The 24657-nt window shown below is 37.5% G+C and overlaps 1 protein-coding gene across 1 annotated transcript; it reads right to left on the bottom strand.

The window, feature by feature from the left end:
• Nucleotides 1-21814: 21814 nt before the first annotated feature.
• On the bottom strand, nt 21815-24105 carry LOC145104128 (thylakoidal processing peptidase 1, chloroplastic-like). Its single transcript, XM_079041426.1, has 6 exons — nt 23095-24105; nt 22891-22959; nt 22737-22805; nt 22557-22643; nt 22390-22457; nt 21815-22283 (listed from the first exon to the last, which is right to left on the bottom strand). Exons 1-6 carry the CDS (start codon nt 23776-23778, stop codon nt 22172-22174), a joined length of 1089 nt encoding a protein of 362 aa, XP_078897552.1. The 5' UTR covers nt 23779-24105; the 3' UTR covers nt 21815-22171.
• Nucleotides 24106-24657: the final 552 nt, after the last annotated feature.

Here is a 24657-nt window from a genome sequence, read left to right as displayed (position 1 = left end):
GTGCCGGTTTATCGTGAAACTTCGACAGGTCATAACTTCTTCGTTATAACTCGGATTTCGGCATTCTTTATATATCCGTAATCCTTGTCACGCCCACTATAAGTTTCTTAATAGATATCGGCTTTATCTAAAATTTAATTTTTTTGACGCTCATTTTTATTCTTATTTAATTAACTCCTAGTAATTAAGCATAAAACACATAAAACACATAGAATTCACATAATTCCTTTTTCATTTCTTCAAAATGAGTTACAAAGGTTAACCTAGACTATCACCTTAATATTAATGCCTAGGCTAGAAACACGAGTGTTACAAGTTTCTGGGGCACCTTGTCAACCAGAAGGGTATTATGGTCGATCCGGCAAAGATAGAGGTCGTGATACAGTGGGAGGTTCCGAGGTCTCCATCTGAGATTCGAATTTTTCTTGGTCTGGCGGGTTATTATCGAAGATTCATCCAGGATTTCTCCAAGATCGTTGTTCCCTTGACCCGACTGACCAAGAAGTCGGTAACATTCCGTTGGGGGCCTGAGCAGCAGGCAGCCTTCAAGACTCTCAGACAACGGTTATATGAGGCACCAATTCTGACATTGCCGGAGGGCGTTGATGATTTCGTGGTTTACTGTGATGCTTCAATCACTAGTATTGGTGCAGTGCTGATGCAGCGGAGTCACGTGATAGCGTACGCTTCGAGGCAGTTGAAGCCTCACGAGGCGAACTACCCGACGCACGATTTGGAGCTGGGGGCGGTGGTTTTAGCCCTCAAGATTTGGTGACACTACCTCAATGGGGTTCATTGTACCATTTACACAGACCATAAGAGCTTGAGGTACCTGCTGGATCATCCGAATTTGAATATGAGGCAGCGTCGGTGGTTAGATGTAGTGAAGGATTATGATTGTGAGATTCATTATCACCCAGGGAAGGCCAACGTGGTGGCCGATGTTCTTAGCGACAAGGCAGTGGCGGCTTCGATTCAGGATATATGTCTGAGGATGACAGTGATTACTCCGTTGTTGGAACGGATTCAGGAGGCGCGGGTCGAGGGAATGAAGCAAGAGCGCCGGAAGTGTGAGCGGATCATAGGCCAGGTGGCCTCATTTGATTACACCATCTGTGGATTGTTGACCCTGCATCGGCGGTTCTGGGTTCCTTACTATGCCGGGGTATGCCAGGTTCTGATGGATAAGGCTCAAGATTCGAGATTCTCCATCCATCCCGAGGTGACGAAGATGTATCGGGATCTTCGCCCTGATTATTGGTGGCCCTGCATGAAGCGGGACATCGCATGGTATGTGGAGCGGTGCTTGACTTGCAGAAAAGTCAAGGCCGAACATCAGCGACCTCACGGCAAGATGTAGCCGTTGGAGATTCCCGTGTGGAAATGGGAAGATATCACTATGGATTTCATCACGAAGCTTCCTAGGACCGCACCTACAGTGGATTCGATATGGGTCAACGTGGATCGGTTGACCAATAGTGCTCATTTCATCCTGATCCAGGAGAGTATATCGGCTTTGAAGCTAGTCGAGATCTACGTGCGTGAGGTAGTGGCACGTCATGGAGTGCCACTTTCGATTGTGTCAAACCAAGATGTTCGTTTCACTTCCAGATTTTGGAAGCGGTTTCATGATGAAATGGGTAATCGTCTTCATTTAAGTACCGATTTCCACCCTCAGACAGACGGACAGAGCGAGAGGACGATTAAGACTCTAGAGGACATGCTGCGAGCGTGTGTATTGGATTTCGGCGGCAGTTGGGATACGTATCCTCCGTTGGCGGAATTTTCGTATAACAACAGCTACCACGCTAGCATAGATCGACCTCCCTTCGAGATGCTCTACGGGAGGAAGTGTAGGACCCCAATCTGTTGGGGCGAGGTCGGTCAGAGAGTCATGGGGAGTACCGAGGTAATACTCAAGACCACTGAGAAGATTCAGCAGGTCCGGATCAGGATTCAGACTGCTTAGAGTCGGCAGAAAAGCTATGCTGACAAGCAACGGTCAGACTTGGAGTTTCAGGTGGGCGACATGGTTCTCTTGAAGGTGTCACCTTGGAAAGGTGTCATCCGGTTCAGGAAGCGGGGCAAGCTGGGCCCAACGTACATCGGTTCGTTCAGGGTTTTGGCTTGGTTATTCCGGGTTGCTTATCATTTGGATCTTCCAGCGGAGCTCAGCCAGATCCACAACACTTTTCATGTCTCCCAGCTGCGGAAGTGCTTAGTGGTGATGGGTTTTGAGCATTCTAACACTTCCTAAGTGTACATGCAACCCTAATAACCTTGGATCTATGTTTGTCTAATAATCATGCAAAGTTGAATTCCAAGGTTATATTCCTATCTAGCATACATGGGGAACATTTTTAACTTGAATGAAAGATAGAATAACTTACCTTGTTGTTAATTATGATCCTTGAAACCTTGTGAGCCTAGCACCCCAAGTGTGATGCCTCAAATGCTTCACACAACACCAAATGCAAAGGAGTAAACTTTGACAGAATCTTACACTTGCAAAATCGGCTCTAGCCCTCTTGTTTCTTAGTGTCGCCGATTTTGGTGGAGAACATGTTGCTTATATAGTGTGTCACATCTAGGGTTACACCATGTAAACCCTAATGTGGCATGACTCTTCATTTCCATGACCCATGGGTTTGTAACTCCCATGGAGCCTCCATGGAGCATTCAATGGGTTTAACCCAACTTGATTATCCATGGAGCCTTTTAGCCCACTATACAAGTTATGGATGATTTACATGATCAACCCATATATTTAATTAGTCGTCTTTTGATCACTTAATTAATCCTAGATTAATTCTTGATCAATACTAATTAAATAATACTATTAATATATTAGAACTTATAATATATTAATAAACCACAAGTGTTATTTCTCTCATTTAGTCTATCCAAATGCATGATGCCATGCAACCCAAATGGACCATGCCGGGTCGGGTCAAGTACATACCAGAAATAGTTATGGACTTAGACACCTTATCCAACAGTCTCCCACTTGGATAAGTCTAATAACTATAACTGCAATACTTCAGGAACCGATCGGCAATCGTAGCTCTTTCAAGGTCTCTCGGAACTGAGAAGATGATGATACGCCATTTAAGATAAGTGATCATATAATCCTCTGTTCTAGATATCAGCCGAACAAATACATGGAACAATGTCTTACTTATTGTCGAGCAGTTTGTTTCCCGATTTCCGATTTGTTTGACAAAGAACTTAATTGAACACATCAACTTAGTTCTGACCGGGCCCGGTACATAGGTCAAAACAAAATCATCGAGGGGCCCAGATATCAGCTTCTAATCCAAGAAGGAACAGATAAACTTCGACTCATATGTTTCTTCTACCACTCATTGAATTATACACAAAAGCACGTTTTATAACATCGAGTTACCAATGCGTTAACGTACAATCAATGCATAACCAACTCATAAGTAACAAATCATATCTCTAGGTTTGAAGACTTATATGATATTACCGTCTCACGATCACTCGAGATAAATTCCATGAAGTGATTCCAGTGAGCGTGGGTTGAGTCCAATGCTCAGAACTTATGAGCACTCATGAGTGTTGTAGCCATGTCCAACAACTTAGACCTCTGCAACCAATCATGACAGTCTTGATTCATACCTACTTCCGACATATGACTGACTGTGGAGGTTCGAATAATATGATATACCAAACATAATTATTCTGGAAGTCAAAACATGCAAAAGAAATATAGTAAACGATCGACAAGAGATAGCAACACTTTACTCATAAATAAAACACCTTTTATTCATCATCTAATGTCAATTACACTTTACAAATTTCAAGGTTGTCTAACTACTAAATCTAATATCATCCTTCAGCCCTATGCTCCGAGCATGCGGGAGATGCTTAACCCGAGTCAGTCCCTTCGTGAGGGGATCTGCTGGATTCTCATCCGATGATACCCTCTTTGCCACGAGGAGTCCTTCTTCTATTCGATGTCTGATGAAATGGTATTTCCTGTTGATGTGTCTGGATCTCCCGTGATCCCTTGGTTCCTTGGCTAAGGCAACTGCACTTTCACTATCACAGAAAATTTCCATTGGCTCTTTAATAGCTGGTACAACTCCAAGGTCTCCAATGAAGTTCTTCAGCCATATCGCCTCCTTTGCTGCCTCGCTAGCTGCTATATACTCTGATTCGCAAGTTGAATCAGCCACTGTCTCTTGGTTGGAACTCTTCCAAGAAATTGCTCCTCCATTTAAGGTAAAGACCCAGCCTGACTGAGAGCGGAAATTATCCCTATCAGTCTGAAAGCTAGCATCACTATACCCTACAACTCTCAAGTCTTCACTCCCACCGAGGGTAAGGACCCAGTCCTTAGTCCTCCGTAGGTACTTGAGGATATTCTTTACCGCAGTCCAGTGTGCCTTGCCAGGGTTCCCCTGATACCTGCTAACCATGGTCAAAGAAAATGCTACATCAGGTCGAGTACACGTCATAGCATACATGATCGATCCTACAGCCGAAGCATAAGGTATTCGACTCATTTCTGCTATCTCAGCCTCAGTACTAGGGCTTTGTGTCTTACTCAATCTGGCGTTACTCTGGATGGGTAACTCTCCTTTCTTGGAGTCCTGCATGCCGAATCTCTTCAACACCTTATCCAAGTAAGTACTCTGACTAAGTCCAATTAGTCTTTTACTCCGGTCTCTCAAGATCCTTATACCTAGAATATAGGCAGCTTCTCCTAGGTCCTTCATAGAGAAACACTTCCCAAGCCAGGACTTAACTTCCTGCAGAGTTGGGATGTCATTTCCTATGAGTAGTATGTCATCCACATACAATACCAAAAAGCTAACTATACTCCCACTAGCCTTGACATATACACAAGATTCATCTTCACTCCTAGAAAAGCCAAATTCCTTGACTTTCTCATCAAAGCAAAGATTCCATCTGCGAGGTGCTTGCTTTAACCTATAAATGGATTTCTCAAGCTTACACACTCTATTAGGGTACTATGTGTTGACAAAACCCTCTGGCTGACTCATGTAAACATCCTCAGCCAACTTTCCATTAAGGAAAGCGGTTTTGACATCCATTTGCCATATTTCATAGTCATGAAATGCGGCTATGGCTAACAGAACCCTAATAGACTTAATCTTGGCCACTGGAGAAAAGGTCTCATCATAATCAACTACCGGAGTTTGTGAGAAACCCTTTGCAACCAGTCGTGCCTTATAAGTGTGTGCATTACCATCCATGTCGGTCTTCTTCTTGAAGATCCATTTGCACCCTACAGTCTTACGACCTGGTACATTCTCAACTAAGTTCCAAACTTGATTGTCATACATGGACTGTATCTCGCTGTCCATTGCCTCTTTCCACTTGGCTGACTCAGGGCCTGCCATGGCTTCCGCGTAACTGTTAGGTTCATCCAGACCTATCAGTGTCTCATCACTGATAAGTGTATCACCTTCCGCAGTAATATGGAATCCATAGTAATGCTCGGGTGCATTCCTAACCCTTATGGAACGCCTCAGAGGTACAGACTTGTCAATTGGCTCAACAGAAGTTTCCTCCTCAAGTTGAGTGCTAGGGTTTGAAGTTCCTTCACCACTTGACTCTTGAATTTCTTCAAGGTCAACTTGCCTCCCACTCTCTCCTTGGCTTATGAACTCTCTCTCTCGAAAGAACGCCCTCCTAGCTACAAAGACCACATTCTCACTAGGTCTGTAGAAGAGGTAACCAAAGGATTTTTGTGGGTAGCCGATGAAAATACACCTCTCACTTCGAGGTTCGAGCTTATCATGAGTCTCGCGTCTCACGAAAGCCTCGCAACCCCAAATCTTAATGTGGTCTAGTTTGGGTACTTTACCAGTCCACATCTCATGAGGAGTTTTGGCAACTTTCTTTGTGGGAACTAGATTAAGGATATGGGTGGCAGTCTCTAAGGCATACCCCCAAAATGAGATTGGTAGCGAAGCTCGACTCATCATGGAACGAACCATATCCAACAAGGTTCGATTACGCCTCTCAGCTACACCATTCAACTGCGGTGTCCTGGGAGGTGTCAATTGTGAGACAATCCCACATTCCCTAAGATAGCCGAGGAACTCTGAACTAAGATACTCACCACCTCGATCGGATCGAAGCATCTTAATGTTCCTGCCCAATTGATTCTCGACTTCCTGTTTAAACTCTTTAAACCTCTCAAAAGTCTCTGACTTATGCTTGATTAATTAGACATATCCATATCTACTGTAATCATCAGTAAAAGTCAAATAATAACGATTAGCATCCCTTGTGGTATGTTTGAAGGGCCCACACACATCCGTGTGTATAAGATCCAACAAACCTTCACCTCTCTTACAAGAACCTGTGAAGGGTGACTTTGTTATTTTTCCAAGTAAGCATGATTCGCAACTATCATCTGACTTTAGGTCAAATGACTCCAATACTCCATCCTTTTGGAGTTGGCCTATGCGTTTCTTGCTTATATGTCCAAGACGACAATGCCATAATGATGCTTTATCCAAGTTATTATCATTAACAGAATCAATACACAATACATTATTTCCTAAGTTATCAACCACAGATACAGTTTCATACACACCATCACAAGGTAATGCTTTAAAATAAAGAACATTATTAAAGAAAGCATTAATCGAACCAACTTCATTATCAAATGAAAAGGTGAAACCTTGTTTATACAATGCATGAAAGGAAATAATATTTCTTGCCATTTCTGGCGAATAACAACATTTATTCAAATCTAAACTAAACCCACTACTTAGCGATAAAGTATAAACTCCAATCTTGGTGACAGGTAAAGCTTTCCTATTCCCCATGATTAAGTTTATTCTTCCATGCTCCACATTCTCACTTCTTCTTAGTCCCTGCAAATCAGAACAGATATGAATACCACAACCGGTATCAAGGACCCAAGAGTTAGAATGGGGTGAGTTATTAGATAAGATAGTGTAAATACCTGCATGGTTGGGTTTAACTTTCCCATCCTTCACATCTTGCTGGTACTTTGGGCAGTTCCGCTTCCAATGTGACTTTTCATGGCAATAGAAGCATTCAACCTCTTTAGGGTCAGAAGAAGGAGTGACAAAACCTTTCTTGGTTCCACTTGAAGAAGAGCCATCAAGGGTCCTAGCCTTGGTACCCTTCGAAGAGCTCTTCCTCTTCTTCCCTCTACCTTTTCCGATTGCCAAAACCGGGGCGGAGTTTGGAGTAGGAGTGTTAACAACCGACTTACCCTTAAGACCTGTTTCTGCGGTCTTGAGGAGTCCCTGAAGTTTGCTGAGTGTGACCTCTTCCTTATTCATGTGATATGTCATGCGGAATTGATCATAGCACGATGGTAAGGAGTGCAAAATGATATCTATTGCAAGCTCCTTAGGGAAGTTCACATTAAGCTTCAGCAACTGATCCACATACCTTTGCATTTTCTGCATGTGGCTCGAGACGGATTCCCCGTCCTTCATCATGGTTGTTATGATAGAGCATATGATTTCATACCTCTCTTGTCGTGCACTTTGATGGTATCTTTCCATCAGATCTTGGTGCATTTCAAAAGGGTAGAAGTCCTCATAGGACTTTTGGAGTTCCACTGTCATGGTGGCCAACATGATGCATGCCACTTTTGTAGCATCCCTTTCATGTGCCCGGAAGTCAGCGATCTCCTGGGGAGTTGCAGTGGTCTCATCAATCTCCTTAAGCTCCTTGTCAAGGACATATTCTTTGTCCTCGTAGCGGGTAATCATCCTGATGTTTCTGATCCATTCATTGAAGTTGGATCCATCAAAAGTGACTTTCCCACACAAGTTCATAAGGGTAAAGGAGCCATTAGGATTAGAGCCAGAAGCAGCATTGTTTGAAGACATCTGAAAGAAGAGAACAAGATTAGTTTAGATATTAAGAGAGTCCTTAATAAAACACCCAAATGTAATATTAAGGCTAGGATCCAATCACAATATATTATAACTTAGAAGAGGTATGTCGTAATCCAAGCTATAACATATTTGAAAGGTAGGTGAATGACGATTCACCAATTTCCACCATGAAAAACGAAATATAGATATTAGGTTTTTTAATTGGTTCTTAGAAATTCCTAGATTCTTTTGAGATTCAATGAACTTTTCAAAGGCATGTTTCAATCTCGAGTGTGCCCTCCAAGTTTTGTGACTGGGATACCGAGGATCACAAAACGAGGTGTGAAGTAACCATGCAAATCACTTGGTACACTTAATGTTTATTACTCAATCGATGTGCCGGTTAACCACACGAGCTCCACCGATGCTATGGTAAACCTTAAGTCACCCTTTACCTACTTTGTTAAGTCCAAGTTAGTGTGCCGGTTAACCACACACGCTCCACCAACGACTTAAACAAAGTGTAAAGTGTAATTTCATGGATTAGCACCTTATTCACATTTTCCTAAAGTAACTAAGATTGGGAATTTAATAAAAGCATTTAGTTACTTTATAATATTCATCATACTTTTAATGAGAATTTATAAGTCCTTGTCTTACCCGTTCGGCTAACGACCCTCCACCGATCAAGGAAGCGGTGGGTGAGAGTGGACACCCATTAAGTTGCCATTTTATAGGCACCTTATACCTCCCTTATAGACCGGCTTCGTGAATGAGGCGTACTAGCGGTAAGACGACTTGACGTTATACATATATATATTAGTAACTTATAATATTATAAAGTATAAGGGTTGAATTTTAACTTTTAAAATTCTAAGGGTTGGAACTAAAGTTTTAATCAAGACTTTACATGTTCCAAAACTTGAGGGCAAATTTTGTAAACTTCCAAAACTTTTCATTTCTTATAACTTATGAATTAATTGAGTAATAAAAATGAAGACTCTTCATTTTTATAACTCTTGTGTTCTTTTAATGGCTTTAATAAAAGTGAGACTTTTGGTTTTCCATAACTTGAGGACAAGTTATGGACTCCATTAAAACACATTATGATCATGAATTAAACTACCATGAAGGTTACAAACAATTCCTATGATCATCTAATCTTCATAAGTTCAAGAACATGAATATGAACACTTTCAAGAATCAAAAATTACACTTAAAAAAAACTTGTAATTTTAATAATTGCCATTGTAAATGGATTAGCATAAACATTACACCATCTAAAACAAGCTTTAAAACATCAAAACAGTTTAGGGTAATGTTTCTAGTCCATTTCCAGCAACAAATGTGCAAACTTTCATACGAGCAGAAAACAGAAAAACGATTTTTTTTTCAAGCTGTTTGCACACAAAAAAAAAACAACAACAAACAAACCTAGGCTCTGATACCACTGATGGGTTTTGAGCATTCTAACACTTCCTAAGTGTACATGCAACCCTAATAACCTTGGATCTATGTTTGTCTAATAATCATGCAAAGTTGAATTCCAAGGTTATATTCCTATCTAGCATACATGGGGAACATTTTTAACTTGAATGAAAGATAGAATAACTTACCTTGTTGTTGATTATGATCCTTGAAACCTTGTGAGCCTAGCACCCCAAGTGTGATGCCTCAAATGCTTCACACAACACCAAATGCAAAGGAGTAAACTTTGAGAGAATCTTACACTTGCAAAATCGACTCTAGCCCTCTTGTTTCTTAGTGTCGCCGATTTTGGTGGAGAACATGTTGCTTATATAGTGTGTCACATCTAGGGTTACACCATGTAAACCCTAATGTGGCATGACTCTTCATTTCCATGACCCATGGGTTTGTAACTCCCATGGAGCCTCCATGGAGCATTCAATGGGTTTAACCCAACTTGATTATCCATGGAGCCTTTTAGCCCACTATACAAGTTATGGATGATTTACATGATCAACCCATATATTTAATTAGTCATATTTTGATCACTTAATTAATCCTAGATTAATTCTTGATCAATACTAATTAAATAATACTATTAATATATTAGAACTTATAATATATTAATAAACCACAAGTGTTATTTCTCTCATTTAGTCTATCCAAATGCATGATGCCATGCAACACAAATGGACCATGCCGGGTCGGGTCAAGTACATACCAGAAATAGTTATGGACTTAGACACCTTATCCAACAAGTGGGTGACTCCGCATTTGTGCCTTTAGAGGATATTCAAGTTGATGGCAGCCTGAACTACATTGAGAGACCAGTAGCCATTCTTGAACAGAAGACAAAAATCTTGAGGAACAAGGTTGTGCAGTTAGTGAAGGTGCAGTGGTAGCACCGTAAGGACTTGGAGTGGACTTGGGAGCCATAGGAGGAGATAAGAGAGCACTACCTAGAGTTATTCGAGGCAGCAGACTTCAAGGACGAAGTTTGAGACAAGTGGGGGAGAAGTGTAACGTTGGGTTCCTGGTATGTATTTAATTATAATTTATTCATTTTTACAGAGCAACTCGACGAGTTGGAGGCCCCAAACTCGTCGAGTAGAGATTAGATGAGACATTGGTTTTAAGTGACCTACTCGACGAGTTGAGAGCCCTCAACTCGACGAGTAGGTTGGTAGAGGCGAAACCCGAATTTCGGGGTTTTGCACCCTATTTAAGCATCTTAATCCCCTCATGCCAGCCTCATTTCCAGCCTCCAAGTCCCAAACCCTAGATCTTGAAACCCTAATGCATTGTGTGAGCTTGTGAGTCATTTTTTAGAGAAATCTTGTGTGTGTGAAGCTTGTTGAAGAAGGAGAAGCTTGAGGACTCAAGAAGGAGATTATAGATCCAACAACTTCACTTCATTCTCAAAATTTTCTGGTAAGCAAGCCTCAAACTTGCTTAATGATTACTTAGATCTCTTTCCTATCACTTTTATTGGGTTTTTGGTCCAACTAGCATGATCCTTGGGAAATGGATGTCCCAAGTGAGTATACCTCCATATCTAGGACCTTGAAGGGATTTGATGGCATAAAGGTGCAAACTTTATGGTCATTGAAGCCCCATGTAAGCTTTAGGATGTCATTTTGGACTTTTAAGCTCCAAAGGGCCATGCATGGGGAGAAAGTCAGAGACTTTACGTGTTCATGTAGTGTCTAGTGTCTAGATCTCAGTTTGTATGCTTTATCTTGAAGTTTTGATGGCTTTTGGAGTTGGATCTAAGCCATTTTAAGTTAGGGTTAGGGCTCATTTCTTCTAGGATGGGTCTTAACGGGTAAGGTCAGAAACTTTACCCTCCTAGGTATGTTTTCAACCCAGATCTGGAATATGGGACTCAGATTCGAATGAATAATGGCTTAATACATTAAGAAAGCTTAACAGACTGAAGAAATCGACGAGTTCATAGAGGAACTCGACGAGTTGGGTCGGGGTGTCCCGATTCTATTGATAGGAGGAACTCGACGAGTTAGATTGCGATTTCAGGGTTTTATGATGTATGGAACTCGGCGAGTTGATGGACCAACTCGGCGAGTTGAGTCAAACATGAATGTTGACTTTGACTGGATGTTGACTTTGACTTTAACTTTGACCATGGTTGACCCGTGAAGGGGTTTTGAGTATGGAATGATAACTAAGAGATTGTAATGTATAGGGTGTGAGGAGAGTCGGGTGCGGAGCAGATACGTTTCAGCTATTCACATGACATTGAGGTGAGTTTCCTCCTAGGAACGGGTCTAAGGCACCAATGCTGACCCGTTTATGTATGTTAGCATGTGTCGGACTTCGGTCCGATGTTGGGCAGTGCCCGATGTAGGTTTATATGTTTATATGTTCCGGACTTCGTTCCGATGCCAGGGCAAGCCCGATGAATGTTTGTATGCTTGATGTCTTTGTGATTATTGCATGTGCTTGTTTTGTATGCTTCCGAACTTCGGACCGATGTCGGGGAAAGGGCGAGGAATGTTTATATGTTTCCGCATTTTGGTCCGATGTCGGGCGGGGCCCGAGGAATGTTTATATGTTTATGTTATGTGTATTTGTTGATATGTTTATACATATACCGAGCTTTTCTCGATGTCAGGCGGGGCCCGATGCCAGATCTCGGTCCGATGTCGGGCAGGGCCCGATGCAGGACTTCGGTCCGATGCCGGGCGGGGCCCGATGTAGCGGGCAAGGCCAATGTTATGTTATTATGTGATTATGTGATTACGTGCATGGTATGTGGTAGTTTGGGAAGGCTCACTAAGCTTCGTGCTTACAGTTTTTAGTTTTGGTTTCAGGTACTTCCGGTAGTAAGGGGAAGAGCTCGGGATGACTGCAGTGCACACACCATTACGTTTTTAGCCTGGGATGTTTACTCTGATATTTTGACAGATGTTTTGATATGAGATACTATTACTTATGTTTTGGTGAGATGATTTTGATAACTATGGTTTTATTTAATAATTAAAAATGAAATTTTTGGTCATGATTTTTGGGATATTACAAAGGGTGTTTTGGGTATTTTGAGTGGTATTTGAGATTGGTCATTATTTGATGAATAAGTGAGCATTTGAGCCGACATTCGAAGTTGTGTCCTGTTCAGAGATCTTTTTCAGACTAAGAGGTGAGTTTTCCTCACTGTACTTGTGGGTCGAAGGCACCAAGGCCGGCCCATTGGATTGATATCATGATACACATTGATTGATGATATGTTGAGTATGTGGTAGATCTGAATGATTATAAGATACTTGTTGATATGCGTTAGACTGGTAGAACTATAGGACTACGTGTGATTAATGAATGTGTGATTATTTGTCTTTTGAATATGTTTGTTATATGGTTATATGTCGACATGTTATGTTGGGGTTGAGGCTTTACTGCTTTGTGCGTGAGCCAACAGATTGGGGGTATTCTAGTCTGATGACTGAGTGGACCCGAGGGTTCCAGCCCGATGACTGAGTGGACCCGTTGTATATTGGCATTCGAGTCTGATGACTGATTGAGCCAGGATCATTTCAGTCTGATGATTGATTGGACCCATTATGCAATGTTATATATGTTATGTTGTGTGGTGGTACTTTGGGGCAATTCACTAAGCTTTGGCTTACAGTTTCAGTTTATTGTTTCAGGTACATCAGATGATCGCGGGAAAGCGAATGCATGATCGTGCACATCTTCCTGTTTTTATGATATTGGATCTTGGGAAAACTCTGATTATGATTATTTTCTTGAAACAATGATTTTGTAAACACTTTATGATTAAAATGAGTTGTTTTTGAAAATTTTAAATTTTTATGATTTTTGGGATGTCACACATTTTCTCCTTGTAACATGCATATTACTGATTTTATTGCTGACATGGATGCCTAGTCATTAAATGATCTGATCATATGGATATGTTTGGTTATATAATGTCATGTTTACCATAAAACTTGATATCCTGATGTATTGTATATTTTTTGGATTATAAAATGCATCCAACGAAGACTGTAATAATTACATAAACTAGCAACAAATTCGTCATTTTTTAAGTTTATAAAAAATCTGAAATTGCCTATCTGATCTTATGTAACCCAGTATATCCATTTCATCAACTCATTTCCCGCTCTTTTTCTCGGAAACACACATTTTACCGGTTTTATTGTTGACCTAGACACATAATCATAAATGAGCCGATGAGATGGATATCAAATTTTACGGTAAACATAGCATTATATAACACATTGTATCCATCTTATCAGCTCATTTAATGACTAGACGTCCAAGTCAGCAATTGAACTAGTAAAATGTATGTTACATGGAGAAAATTATCAAATCATCACTTAATTTTAGTTTGAGACTTATTCGTAAATTATGGTAAAATAATGAGATTTTAATGGAACCGGGTAAGTAATAAACCGATAAACCAGAAAAAAGTGGTAAAGACGTCATTTTTACCGGTAATTCATGTTTTTTCGTAAACAAATTTTAGTTTGAGACTTTTTCGTAAATTATGGTAAAATATTATGATTTTTCTGAAGATTTTTCGTTGTTTTTACACCACATGTTTTGGAAAATACATTTATAAAATACACTCATATCATTATTCATTTATAAAATACATAAATACACTTATATCAATGTTGATTTGTTTGTTTAATAGCATATTAATTTATTTTTCTTACAATTCCTTTCGTTTGTCCAGGTTGAAATACTAGTTTCAATGTAATGGCATGGATAATCTAATATGCATGCGATGATTTGTGCATATAATTACGTTCTATTAATTATCCCGAGTGTGAATAGCTACAAAAACATCATGTGCTAACGCCTAAGGGATGACCACAAGTCATTACCTATTATTTGATTGAGACTTTAAAGTCTTTCTCCGTTTCTTCCATACATACTTCCAGTTTACTTGCCTAGCCTTCAAACCCTAGATTTCTCTCATTGGAAAAGTAAGGTATGTATGGACCTATCAATTTGGATGACATTTTTAATTTTTAAAGTCCGAAAAAAAAAACTTTTTTATTTATTTTTAAATCAGATTGATCTTTATAAATGCAGAATTGATCCTATAAAAAGTATTTTCGAAGAAAATGTTTTTTCATTGATTAAAAGTTAGGATGTCATAACTGATACAAAATATAAGCATAAACATTACTGACCTTACATTAACTTATTGTACTAAAGGCCTAAACTCCTCGAATCTCTCAGTGGATTGTACATTCATATTGTATTCTGTGATACAAATAAACTGAGTGGGTCAGGTTGAGAAATCTGGTGAGCACATAGGGTTTTTGACCCATAATATTGTAATTATATATTTTTCACAATAAACAAATAATCTCGATTACCCGTTCCCGTTATCATTACTCTCTAATCCCGAATGCTAGTCTCAAGAGACCTACCCTAAAGGATCTCAATGAGTAGACAATACGCTTTCGGCGAATCCGTAACAATATGTGTCAGCAAGGCAACCCTGAGGGGGATAGAGTATCCAAACGAACAACTTTCTTTTTCCCTGAAAAGTATGATCTTAACACCTACAGGTGGCGAACATGTTAGTGTTCCACCGGACTACCTAGAATAGTTAATGGTCGTCACCTATACTCTGTTAGATGACTGGTCCCGATAATACAATGTGTGACCTTTCACCATTATTTTATTTTTCCAAAAACCCGTTACTACCCAACCCGTTATTTTATCTTCCCTAAAAGGCTAAAACCCATCATTATCTAATACGAATATGATAAAGTAATTTATATAAATAAAATTATATTATAGCACAAATATTAAGTATACAAATAGAAAACACATATAGCATTTAATAGATGTTTCATATATATGTGTAAGCTGAAAATAACTATGCACTCACCTGATAAAGTGGATGATTGTTGATTTGGGCAGGGCTTCGCCTAACACCTTAACTTTTCCCCTTGATGTGACAGGGATTTCTTAGACAGAAGTCCAGAAATTGTAGTGGAAGTACTCCGTCCTGATAGCTATTAGTTGTCCGGCTTCTAGGGACCTCAGAGCTTCAACGAAGACTAAAAACTAAAGAAAAATGGGCTAAGGTTGAGAGAAACTCGAGATAGAGATTGAGGAAAGGTGTGGAAATGAAGTGAACTTCGACTACTATTTATATACGACAAAAGAAGGTGTGCCGCGTCGCACAAGTTGTCGGGTGATGACGTGGCTCTACTGAAATCATGATACGTGGCGAGTTCTTATGGGTTGCCAGAGGCGCGCGGTGCACCGTGTCGGCGTGCGCGCTTACGCAAAATTATTTTAAAAACTTCAAAAGTCTGTATCTTCTTCATACGAACTCCGTTTTCGACACATTTTATATTCACGCGTAGCTATCGACGAGATATACAACTTTTATTTTGACTCTGTCGGCTAATTTTGACTTTAGTTTTAAAGTGATATTTTTAACAAACTTCTCTGTTAAAGTCCGTTAAAAATTCATAACTCTCTCCTCCGACGTTCGTTTTCGACTGCCTTTATATCGACGGACTCCTATTAACAAGATCTTCAACTCTCGTTTAGATTGTTTTTCTGAACAATTGACCGATTTCAATTTCGGTTTCTGAGTCGTATACTGCTACGCTGAAACTTCGAAAAATCATAACTTCCTCTCACGAAGTCATAATTGGACGTTCTCTATATTCATGTTCTCGGTTTTTCAACTACTAAGAATTTCGTTTAGATTACGTAGGCTAATAAGTAATCTATCGAAAATTCACTTTTTACGATACACAGAGCAGTGTTGCTTAAATCGCGAAACTTCGAAGAAGCATAACTTCTTCAAACGAAGTCGGATTTCAGAGTTCTTTATATGTACGGAATCCTTGTCACATACACTATAACTTTGTTTATGATTATTTATACTAATAATACTCTATCAAAATGTCATTTTATCGCTTAATATATCTAATTGTCTAACCCGAATTTGCGAATGTTACATTGGACAATATTTTTTCAATCAAAATATCATCGAAAGTGTTTTAATGCACCGATTTGAAAATTCCTGAAAAGGAAACACAAAAAAATCGACTTTTTTCCTATGCATATTACACATTGCATATTTTTTGAAGAAAAAACTACCAAATATGCATGTATGCTTCATTAGATGATTCACATGAAAAAAAAACAAAGTTTTCTTCGGGCATATTTACACATGTTTGTCGTTTTCTCTTTTCATGTGAATATTCAAAATGATGCATATGTGCATCTTTCGAGGTGTTTTATTGAAAAAAAAATCTTAGATTCTTTGAATTTTTGAGTTTTCATTTGAACATAATACTATATAATATTATGTTCAAGTGAAAACTAATTGTTGTGTAAAAACACGGTAAATAAGTGTTATTGTAAAACCTCATATGATTGCGTTTGTTACTTGTAAGGTCATCCACAATACATTGATCTTGATAAAGTTCAATAGATTTCCACATTATCATTCTACATTACATACAACTCTATCAAAAAAAAACCTATAAAACATTGAATTCTATAAAGTTCAATGGAACATTACCAAAACTAATTTATAATATTTATTTACGAATTAAAAAACTTTCATTTTTCTCGTTGAAGAGTTTAGTGACCATTGAATTTCAAGTCCATTAAATGTCAAGGTAGCATCTTACAATTATATAGATTCATCTATTGAATAACAAATAGATTTGTTACCTCATTCAACATTCTCATTGTGGATGCTCTACGACAACATGGATAATTTTGTTGGCCCATTTATTCCGCTGATGATATCATAATTGTTATGAACATACCAAAATTATAGGACATGTCTCAAACATTTGAAGTTGATACAAAAATTCTTCATAACTTATGGAAAGTAAAAAGAATAAATGGTTGACAACTAGAGAAACCAAACATGCTACAAAAAAATATTGTTTCATTTTCCTCAAGTTATCGTAATCTTTGAAGATTTTTTTAGAGCGTTGGATTTTAAGAAGGATCGAGGGTGTTTTCTATTCTCTTGTCGGATATTATTGTATATGGTATTTGTTTTCTATCAATTTTGCATTTGACCTTAAATAAGTTATCCTTGTTGATTGACTCGATCATTGGTAGTTCAACATCATCTTCAAATCTAGAAGGAAAAAAAACGTCCAAAAACAACATTAATGATTTTGCTTCAAAAGCTATCACAAACATGTGGGATAAAGAGTTATGGTTGGAATATATGGATGTTTCTCGGTGTGTGAATCTTCAATGTATGAATGAATAAATAGGTTGGTGTGCGAGTTTAAAGGAGATAGACATGAGGGAATGTCCAAGCATTAAGAGGTTGTCAAGATCGATTAAGTGGTTGAGATCATTAAGAAGAGTGATTTGTGATGAAGAGGTTTCATGGGAATGGAATGAAATGGGGAAAGAGTTGCATGGTCTTTGTGTTAAAGTGGCAGATCATAGCTTTGGTCTGGACCGGGTTTACTAAGTATATAAGCCACTCTTGTTGTCTTTGTTTTATGTACTTTTTTGATGGTAACTTGGATAAAATAGTTTGAAATTATATTTTGATCAAGAGTCATCATTTTCTTAGTAACAAGATCATACATCATGCATACACATGATAAATTTTATGAAATATTGTTTATACGCGTTTCTTAGTATGACATATGTGTCAGGGGTGTGCATGAATTAATCGATCCAATTCGAACCGACTGATCAAATTATAAATTTGCTGATTATATTGTATATTTAATCACAATTGGATGGATCACTTTAAATTTTCAAAATCCAATTGTATTGGATCGGTGGTTCTTGGATGACCTTAAAAATCTAACGGATAACAGAACCAAACCGATATAACATTCATCTAATGTTATATCCAATTAATGTTATCCAATAGATATCTAATTACCATCCATCTGAAGTTTACAAGTTTCTAACTTTTTTCTATCTTATTTTGATCGAACTTTAAACCTTGGTCGTTGAAGCTGAAGTGTCTAGTCTTATTAAACGTAATTGTGTATGGTTTTAGTTTTATTTATTGTTAGTGTACACCATATGGGTGCGACATGGTCCCTTATGTCAATATATATGATGGAGTCCCCTACTCTCCATAATAGTTATTTTAGAAAGACAATTGTGGGTTACACATATATTTATATGGTAGCAGAGCCGGTGTCACAAACCCCCGTGGCTCAGCACATCCATCTCTATATTCATACTCATCAAATGTCCAAATCTGAGAGGGAGTGTTAGTGTATCCCAGATTGGTGCGACAGAGAGCTTATTATATGAGATTCTACATATGTCTTACAATATCATAATTATATTTGGTTGTTATTGGATAAAAACTAGATTAGAATTTGTTGTATAATGGATAACTAATCAAATATACCAATGGATAAAACCGATCTAATTCAACATCCAATTGGGTCGGTTCAATTCGGTGGTATATATATAACGAACTGGATTGGATCGGTTCTATCAAAATTTATTGGATTTCAACGAACAATTTATTAAGTGAGGGCTTGAATGATAGGAATATGACAGTAGAAAAATGTTGCAATCGAACTACTTTGAAACTTGAAAATGACAGTCTGGTTTCTTGTGAAGTTATAATTCTATTTTTAGAGCATTTATTATTTGTTTCAAGGACCTTATTTTCCATGCTTTTGAAAACATGTTGGGTGTAGATTTTTTAGCTAATGTCACATCAAATATATTTATATGCATAAGCAAAGAATATAGTCATCCACTTCCTACTTGCTTTTAAGTTTTAACCAAGGTTGTTGAGATTGAGATCTTATTTAAGATCATTTTAGGTTTTGCAAGACCGTGATAAAAAGATCCTATCAAAATAAACTTATATTCAAATTTGCTCACATGATATTGGAAGTAAAGTATACATTATAACTTGATGTTGATTAAGATGTCAATAGTGGAAACAAGTTTAACTTCTTAAGCATGAACCATAATTTTTGTTGCTACAAACAGTAACAATTAAGAAGAAAACATCTTAATTAGAAAAGACCATATTGATCATATACAACTAAAGGCATAAGATCACTAACTGAATATTATGAGTGTGCTCTTCTTGATTTGAGATGAATCAATGAAATTGTGATGCTCTACAAGACTTTTTGCAACTTGCATACTCGATTTCAAGTTGAGTAGACAATTTTTGAGACTCAACTATATAATAAAATTAAAGAGGTGAAACCAGGATCGTAATGTGATCGAGATTGTTTTTCACTTGTAGGATCTTAAAATCGTAAGATCTTATAATTAAGATCGGGATCTTAATAACTATGGTCTTAACACCTCTCATGTTTCATCCTCCACAATTCTTGCATTTAAACAGCCTTCAAAATCAATATTATGAACTTGTATTGTTTTGTGATTTGTAAGTTATGAAGTTCTAGTATCAGATTGTTGATTTCTCTTCACAAAGCAACCATGGAAAGAATCAACCTGATGGATATTGTGTTTAGTCTCAACTCTCAATTCCCCCAATGAGATGAAATCATATGCATATCCATAGTTAGCTATCCAGATTTTATTTGAAGTCTATTTCTTTCTAGCATTTTTGGTATCCATATTTAGCAATTTCCTAATAACACACGGAGAGAGACATTTATAATTTGTGAGATATCATCGTCGTGTTATTAAAATGGTAAGTAGGTGGATGAAAATTCTGTAATGCATGTTTGTGCTATGATTTTGACGAAAACGCGTTACTTTGTATGACCATATGAATTATGATGTGTGCTTTTGTACGATAGCAAAATGCCATTGGATAATTTGCTCTAAACAGAAAAAAAATATCTAATGAATTAAAAAAAAAAAAAAAAAAAAAAAAAAAGAAAAAGAAAAGGGCACTTTGGTTTCATGTAAAGATGTATAATTATATTATCTACTCTGGTTTGTCAATGCGTTGAACGTTGATCTGTTTCCTAGTTCAATTTTCCACGCCTTTGGAATAATGGTTGGTGTAGTTCGTTATTAGGTATGTCACATCAAAAAATTTATTAAGAAAAGCATAAGCAAAGAATCAATGTTTGTCATTGCTATTTTATAATAAACTAGTAATAAATAACCAAGCATGTAACAACGGATTAAATTGTATTCTATTAAGTATTAAGACGTTTCCTTAGGTAGGTTTACATCCGGCTATTGCAAAATATTGAAGATTGTTTTGAACAATGTGATATCTTCGTATGGTGGTTTAGCCAAACTCTACATACATTCGTTGTGGTATCGATTCACATCACACTGGACCACAAATACATGATACATTGAATATTAAGGTTCTTGAAAAGGATGTCAAGGTCTTTCGTATATGGCATGCCTCGTTAAAAATTCCACATCCTTTATATGCATATCAACAAAAACTTTCTATAATATCTTTTAAAAAGATTCAACAAATAATAATAATAACAATACCAAACCGATTTATCATATTCGTTGCAGTTGAAGTTGTGTCACTATGAGTCCATAATAACTTTCCAGATATATAAACTTGGTCTTGTATACTTTGTTTTCGTTTTGGTACCGACTAGGGGTTTACCAAACTGGTCTCAAACGAGGCCGGTTGACCGCCTGAGACCAATCCCAAAAAGAAAAAGACTAGATTGTTCTGAGACTCTTCTAAAAAAACAGATAGATTTCAACCAAACAAATTTATAAATCGGATCGGTTTCAGTTTTCAAACAGTTTCGGATCATGAATCAGTTTCTTTTTGCACCTCTAGGAAAAACATTTGTTATTTTTGGACTGATAATGAATCTTGTCTGTGGGCTGGACTAGAGGCAAATTGTTTTGGGATTATGGAGTGGGTTTGGAGGTATTACAAGATGGGGCGTAACAACTAACGTGTAACACCTTGGATTTTTATTCATCCATTTATCATATGTATTCACACTTAAGTAGTCAAGTGTAATAATATACATATATAATAAGGTGTAACTATGCTTTAAAAATCGAAAAGATAAAATGTTGATTTAATAATCGACACATCAGTATTATATCAACGTAAAATTTATATTTTTAAGTTCAATTTAATCATAAATTAAATACTTTTTGTTATAATAATATCATAAGACTATCTTTCCGTGTTTCACAATTTGCTTATTTTTTTTTTAGTTTGGTCTTTTGAGTTTGTCATATTTTGCAAACCAAACCAAAAAAAAATAACTGATAAACTAGTTTTTTAAAAGCTAATCATAATAGCTTTTCAACTAACTTATACATTTTTTTTAATTTTCCTATATATATATACCCTTTATTAATTACAATAAACATACATTTCTAATACCCTCATATAATCAAATTTTTACCAAACATTATTTTTTATCAGCTTAATACCTATCAACTTTTCAGCTAATGACAAACATAGCCCAAGTAAAAGTGAATTAGATTGTTCTGTTTCGAAACCGAGTAGAAAAGGAACGGTTGGATACAATAAGTGTAACACCAATCCAATTTGAAGGCAAATATTTTCAAGTGTTAGAACAAATAAATGTTCCGGCATCAAAATTCTACTCAATCACCTTTAAAGACTACAAGAATGACTGATTTCGTTTCATCTGTACTCAAATTTCATAACAAAACATTCATCAACAAATAAAAAAATGAAGGAAAATACAAATCCTAAAACAGCCGCAACCGACCATCAACACGGTTACCCAGATAGTAGTTATATATTGAAGAACGACTGCAAACTATTCACAAAGCTCAAAAACAATGAGCCAAAAGTTAAACAAAAAAAAAAAAAAAAGAGGGACAAAAACCAAATTGTCAAAAAAAGGAGTCATTCAAGATTCACCCTCTACCAAAGATCAGGGTGACAAGTGTCAAGAATGTGCAACACCTCTTTTCGCTTGATATATCGTGTCTGAAATCTTCGTGGGTGGCCAATAGCGAAACACAGACCTACCCACAATGTTTTTTACCGGAAGTGGACCCCTGCACCATCACATCACAAAAATCATAAAGATTGTAATCTTGATACATGACATATCAGTATCAGTCCAATGCATATCAAACACAGTATAAAAGTCACAAGCTTTACCAGTCGTGCGAGTCAAAACTGTTGTTACGGTTGTCACCCATCACAAAGACATAACCCTCTGGCACAAGCTGAACCACAAACAACATAAACATGATTTGAGATTAAATCTTTTGTTCTAATTAGCATAATGAAGGCTTTATATGGGAGTTGAAGGAAAAGAAGATTACCATAGGTTTCATTTCGTATTTTAATGGCTCTAAGATGAATTCTTCATCTTGTGCTACACCATTCACTAATAGTTTACCTCCTCTTACCTAAAATATGGAACGAATTTAACATCTTGGAAAGATAAATGCTGTGGATAATTCTCTTGAAAAAAGGAGGATGATCATAAATCATAATCTTACCTCAACCCAATCTCCAGCCTTTGCTACAATTCTTTTTATAAATACATCCCCAGAACTGTAACCAAATTCCTACAAGATTATCGATCCAAGACAATGAGCTAACAACAAAACAGAACTATCCAAAGATACTTATAATCAAGAAGTGAAATCGCACCTGAAGAATGGGAGGAGCCTTGAAGATCACAATATCTGAAACTTCTGGCTTCCGAAAGATGTATGAAACCTAAATCAATAACAGGCAAAAACTCAAAATCTTGCATACAATCACTATGTGAATTGAAAAGCCAAAATGGCGAAATTGGCAACCACCATCCATATAGTGTGTAATAAGGTTAGAAACTTAGAATTGGGATTATACCTTTTCGGCCATAATGCGATCACCCACATCAAGGGTAGGGCTCATGGATGCAGAGGGGATGGATCTTGGTTCAGCCAACTGCGATCGGAATAAGATACTGACACTCAAAGCGGTGAAGGCAGCCTTAGCATCATCGGAGCAAACATTCAATAGTTTTGAAAACCAATTGTTCCTCTCAACGATGATTTTGGTACTTGCAACATTGCAGGTTTTCACGCAATCAGTAGTACTCTGATTGGACTTCGTCGAGCTAGTACCGCCTTTATCAACCTCCGTACTGTTAATCTCGTTACATGGGAGCCACTTCGATCCTTGGAAAAACGGAATCATGGAAGACGCCTTCAACGGCGAAATCCCAAAAACACCAGAACCACCACCAACGCCACCACCACCAGCCGTTGACTTTACCAACGAGATCAATCCAACAACGAGGGGAGAAGGTTTGGAGGAGGTCTCAACGCCAAGAAAATCACATGCGAGAGTGGCATACGCCGAAACCGAGCACCTTGAACCCGCCGTTGCTGCCGGACGGTACCCGGCGACGGGATCTCGGTCGGGATTCTGGAATATACGAGGACGAGAAAAAACCTCGTGAAAAATTCGACATGTATTGGATTTTCCGGAGGCGGTGGCTAGGTTTTGGGCCACGTAGCCGGAGTAAGAAACAGTGAATCGGATCGCCATAAACGCAATTTTGATTAACAACAAAAAGATTTGGAAAATTGCTTCTTCGGTGATCAACTGTTGTGACGTGAAAAGAAAACTCACAAAGAAAGTGATCCCATTGAAATTGAAGGAATCAGTGAGATTAGGAGGGTGGGGTTGAATCGAAGGGTAAGATTAGAACAAGAAGGGAAGAATTGGGAGCTGAAAATTGGGGAAAAGGATGAAATCAAAAAACCCCAAAGCTGAAAACAACCTGAGATTTCCTCCGGGAAGCGATGGAGAGATCTCAAGGGTGTGGCGACGAAAGAGACGAGAAGAAACAAGGAAAGCGGAAGCACAAGGGGATAAGTGCTTTTGTTTATACGGGGCGGCTGCGCAATTCCACAACCTAATCACCCCTATTTTTCACAATAATTACAGTAATACCATTCTGACTTTAAGTTAAGATGCGTTTTATAATATTTCCAGTTTTTATTATCTGTTTCGTACGAACGTATTTTGATGTATTATTTTATCAGATCAATACAATCATATTTATGAAGATACATAAATATATGTTTATAACAATGTAATTGTTTAAAAAAATCATTAGAATGTAAACAATTGAAAGTTTGTTTTCCTAAAATACCGTTAATTTAATAGTACTTTATAAAAAAACACTTCTAGTTTAATGACTATTTTAAAATAATGATGTGCTTTGTGATTATTTTCTTAAACATTTGAACTATTATATCGATCTAATCATAATAATCAATTTGAAATCAGTCAACAAAACGATTAAAAAAAATCCTTTTAAATAGGTTTTTAGGAAAAAAAAATAAAAATATGTAAACCACTATCTCATTACTAAACACAAACTATAGTTATAAATTTGTTATGTTTGTAAAGATAATTAAC

This window comes from Lactuca virosa, chromosome 1 (genome assembly GCF_052849685.1).
Source record: "Lactuca virosa cultivar CGN04683 chromosome 1, Lactuca_virosa_CGN04683_v6, whole genome shotgun sequence".
In the NCBI taxonomy this organism is placed as follows: Eukaryota; Viridiplantae; Streptophyta; class Magnoliopsida; order Asterales; family Asteraceae; genus Lactuca; species Lactuca virosa.
The sequence above is the reverse complement of the archived record's forward strand: the minus strand, read 5'-3'. Positions and strand labels throughout refer to the sequence as shown.

Excerpts from the sequence above, each read along its gene's own strand:
- LOC145104128 (XM_079041426.1), bottom strand. The coding sequence starts at position 23,778 with ATGGCGATCCGATTCACTGTTTCTTACTCCGGCTACGTGGCCCAAAAC. Across the intron at positions 22,806-22,890 it reads AGGCTCCTCCCATTCTTCAG|GAATTTGGTTACAGTTCTGG; the intron begins GTGCGATTTCAC and ends ATAATCTTGTAG. Across the intron at positions 22,284-22,389 it reads AGTTTTGACTCGCACGACTG|GGGTCCACTTCCGGTAAAAA; the intron begins GTAAAGCTTGTG and ends GTGATGGTGCAG.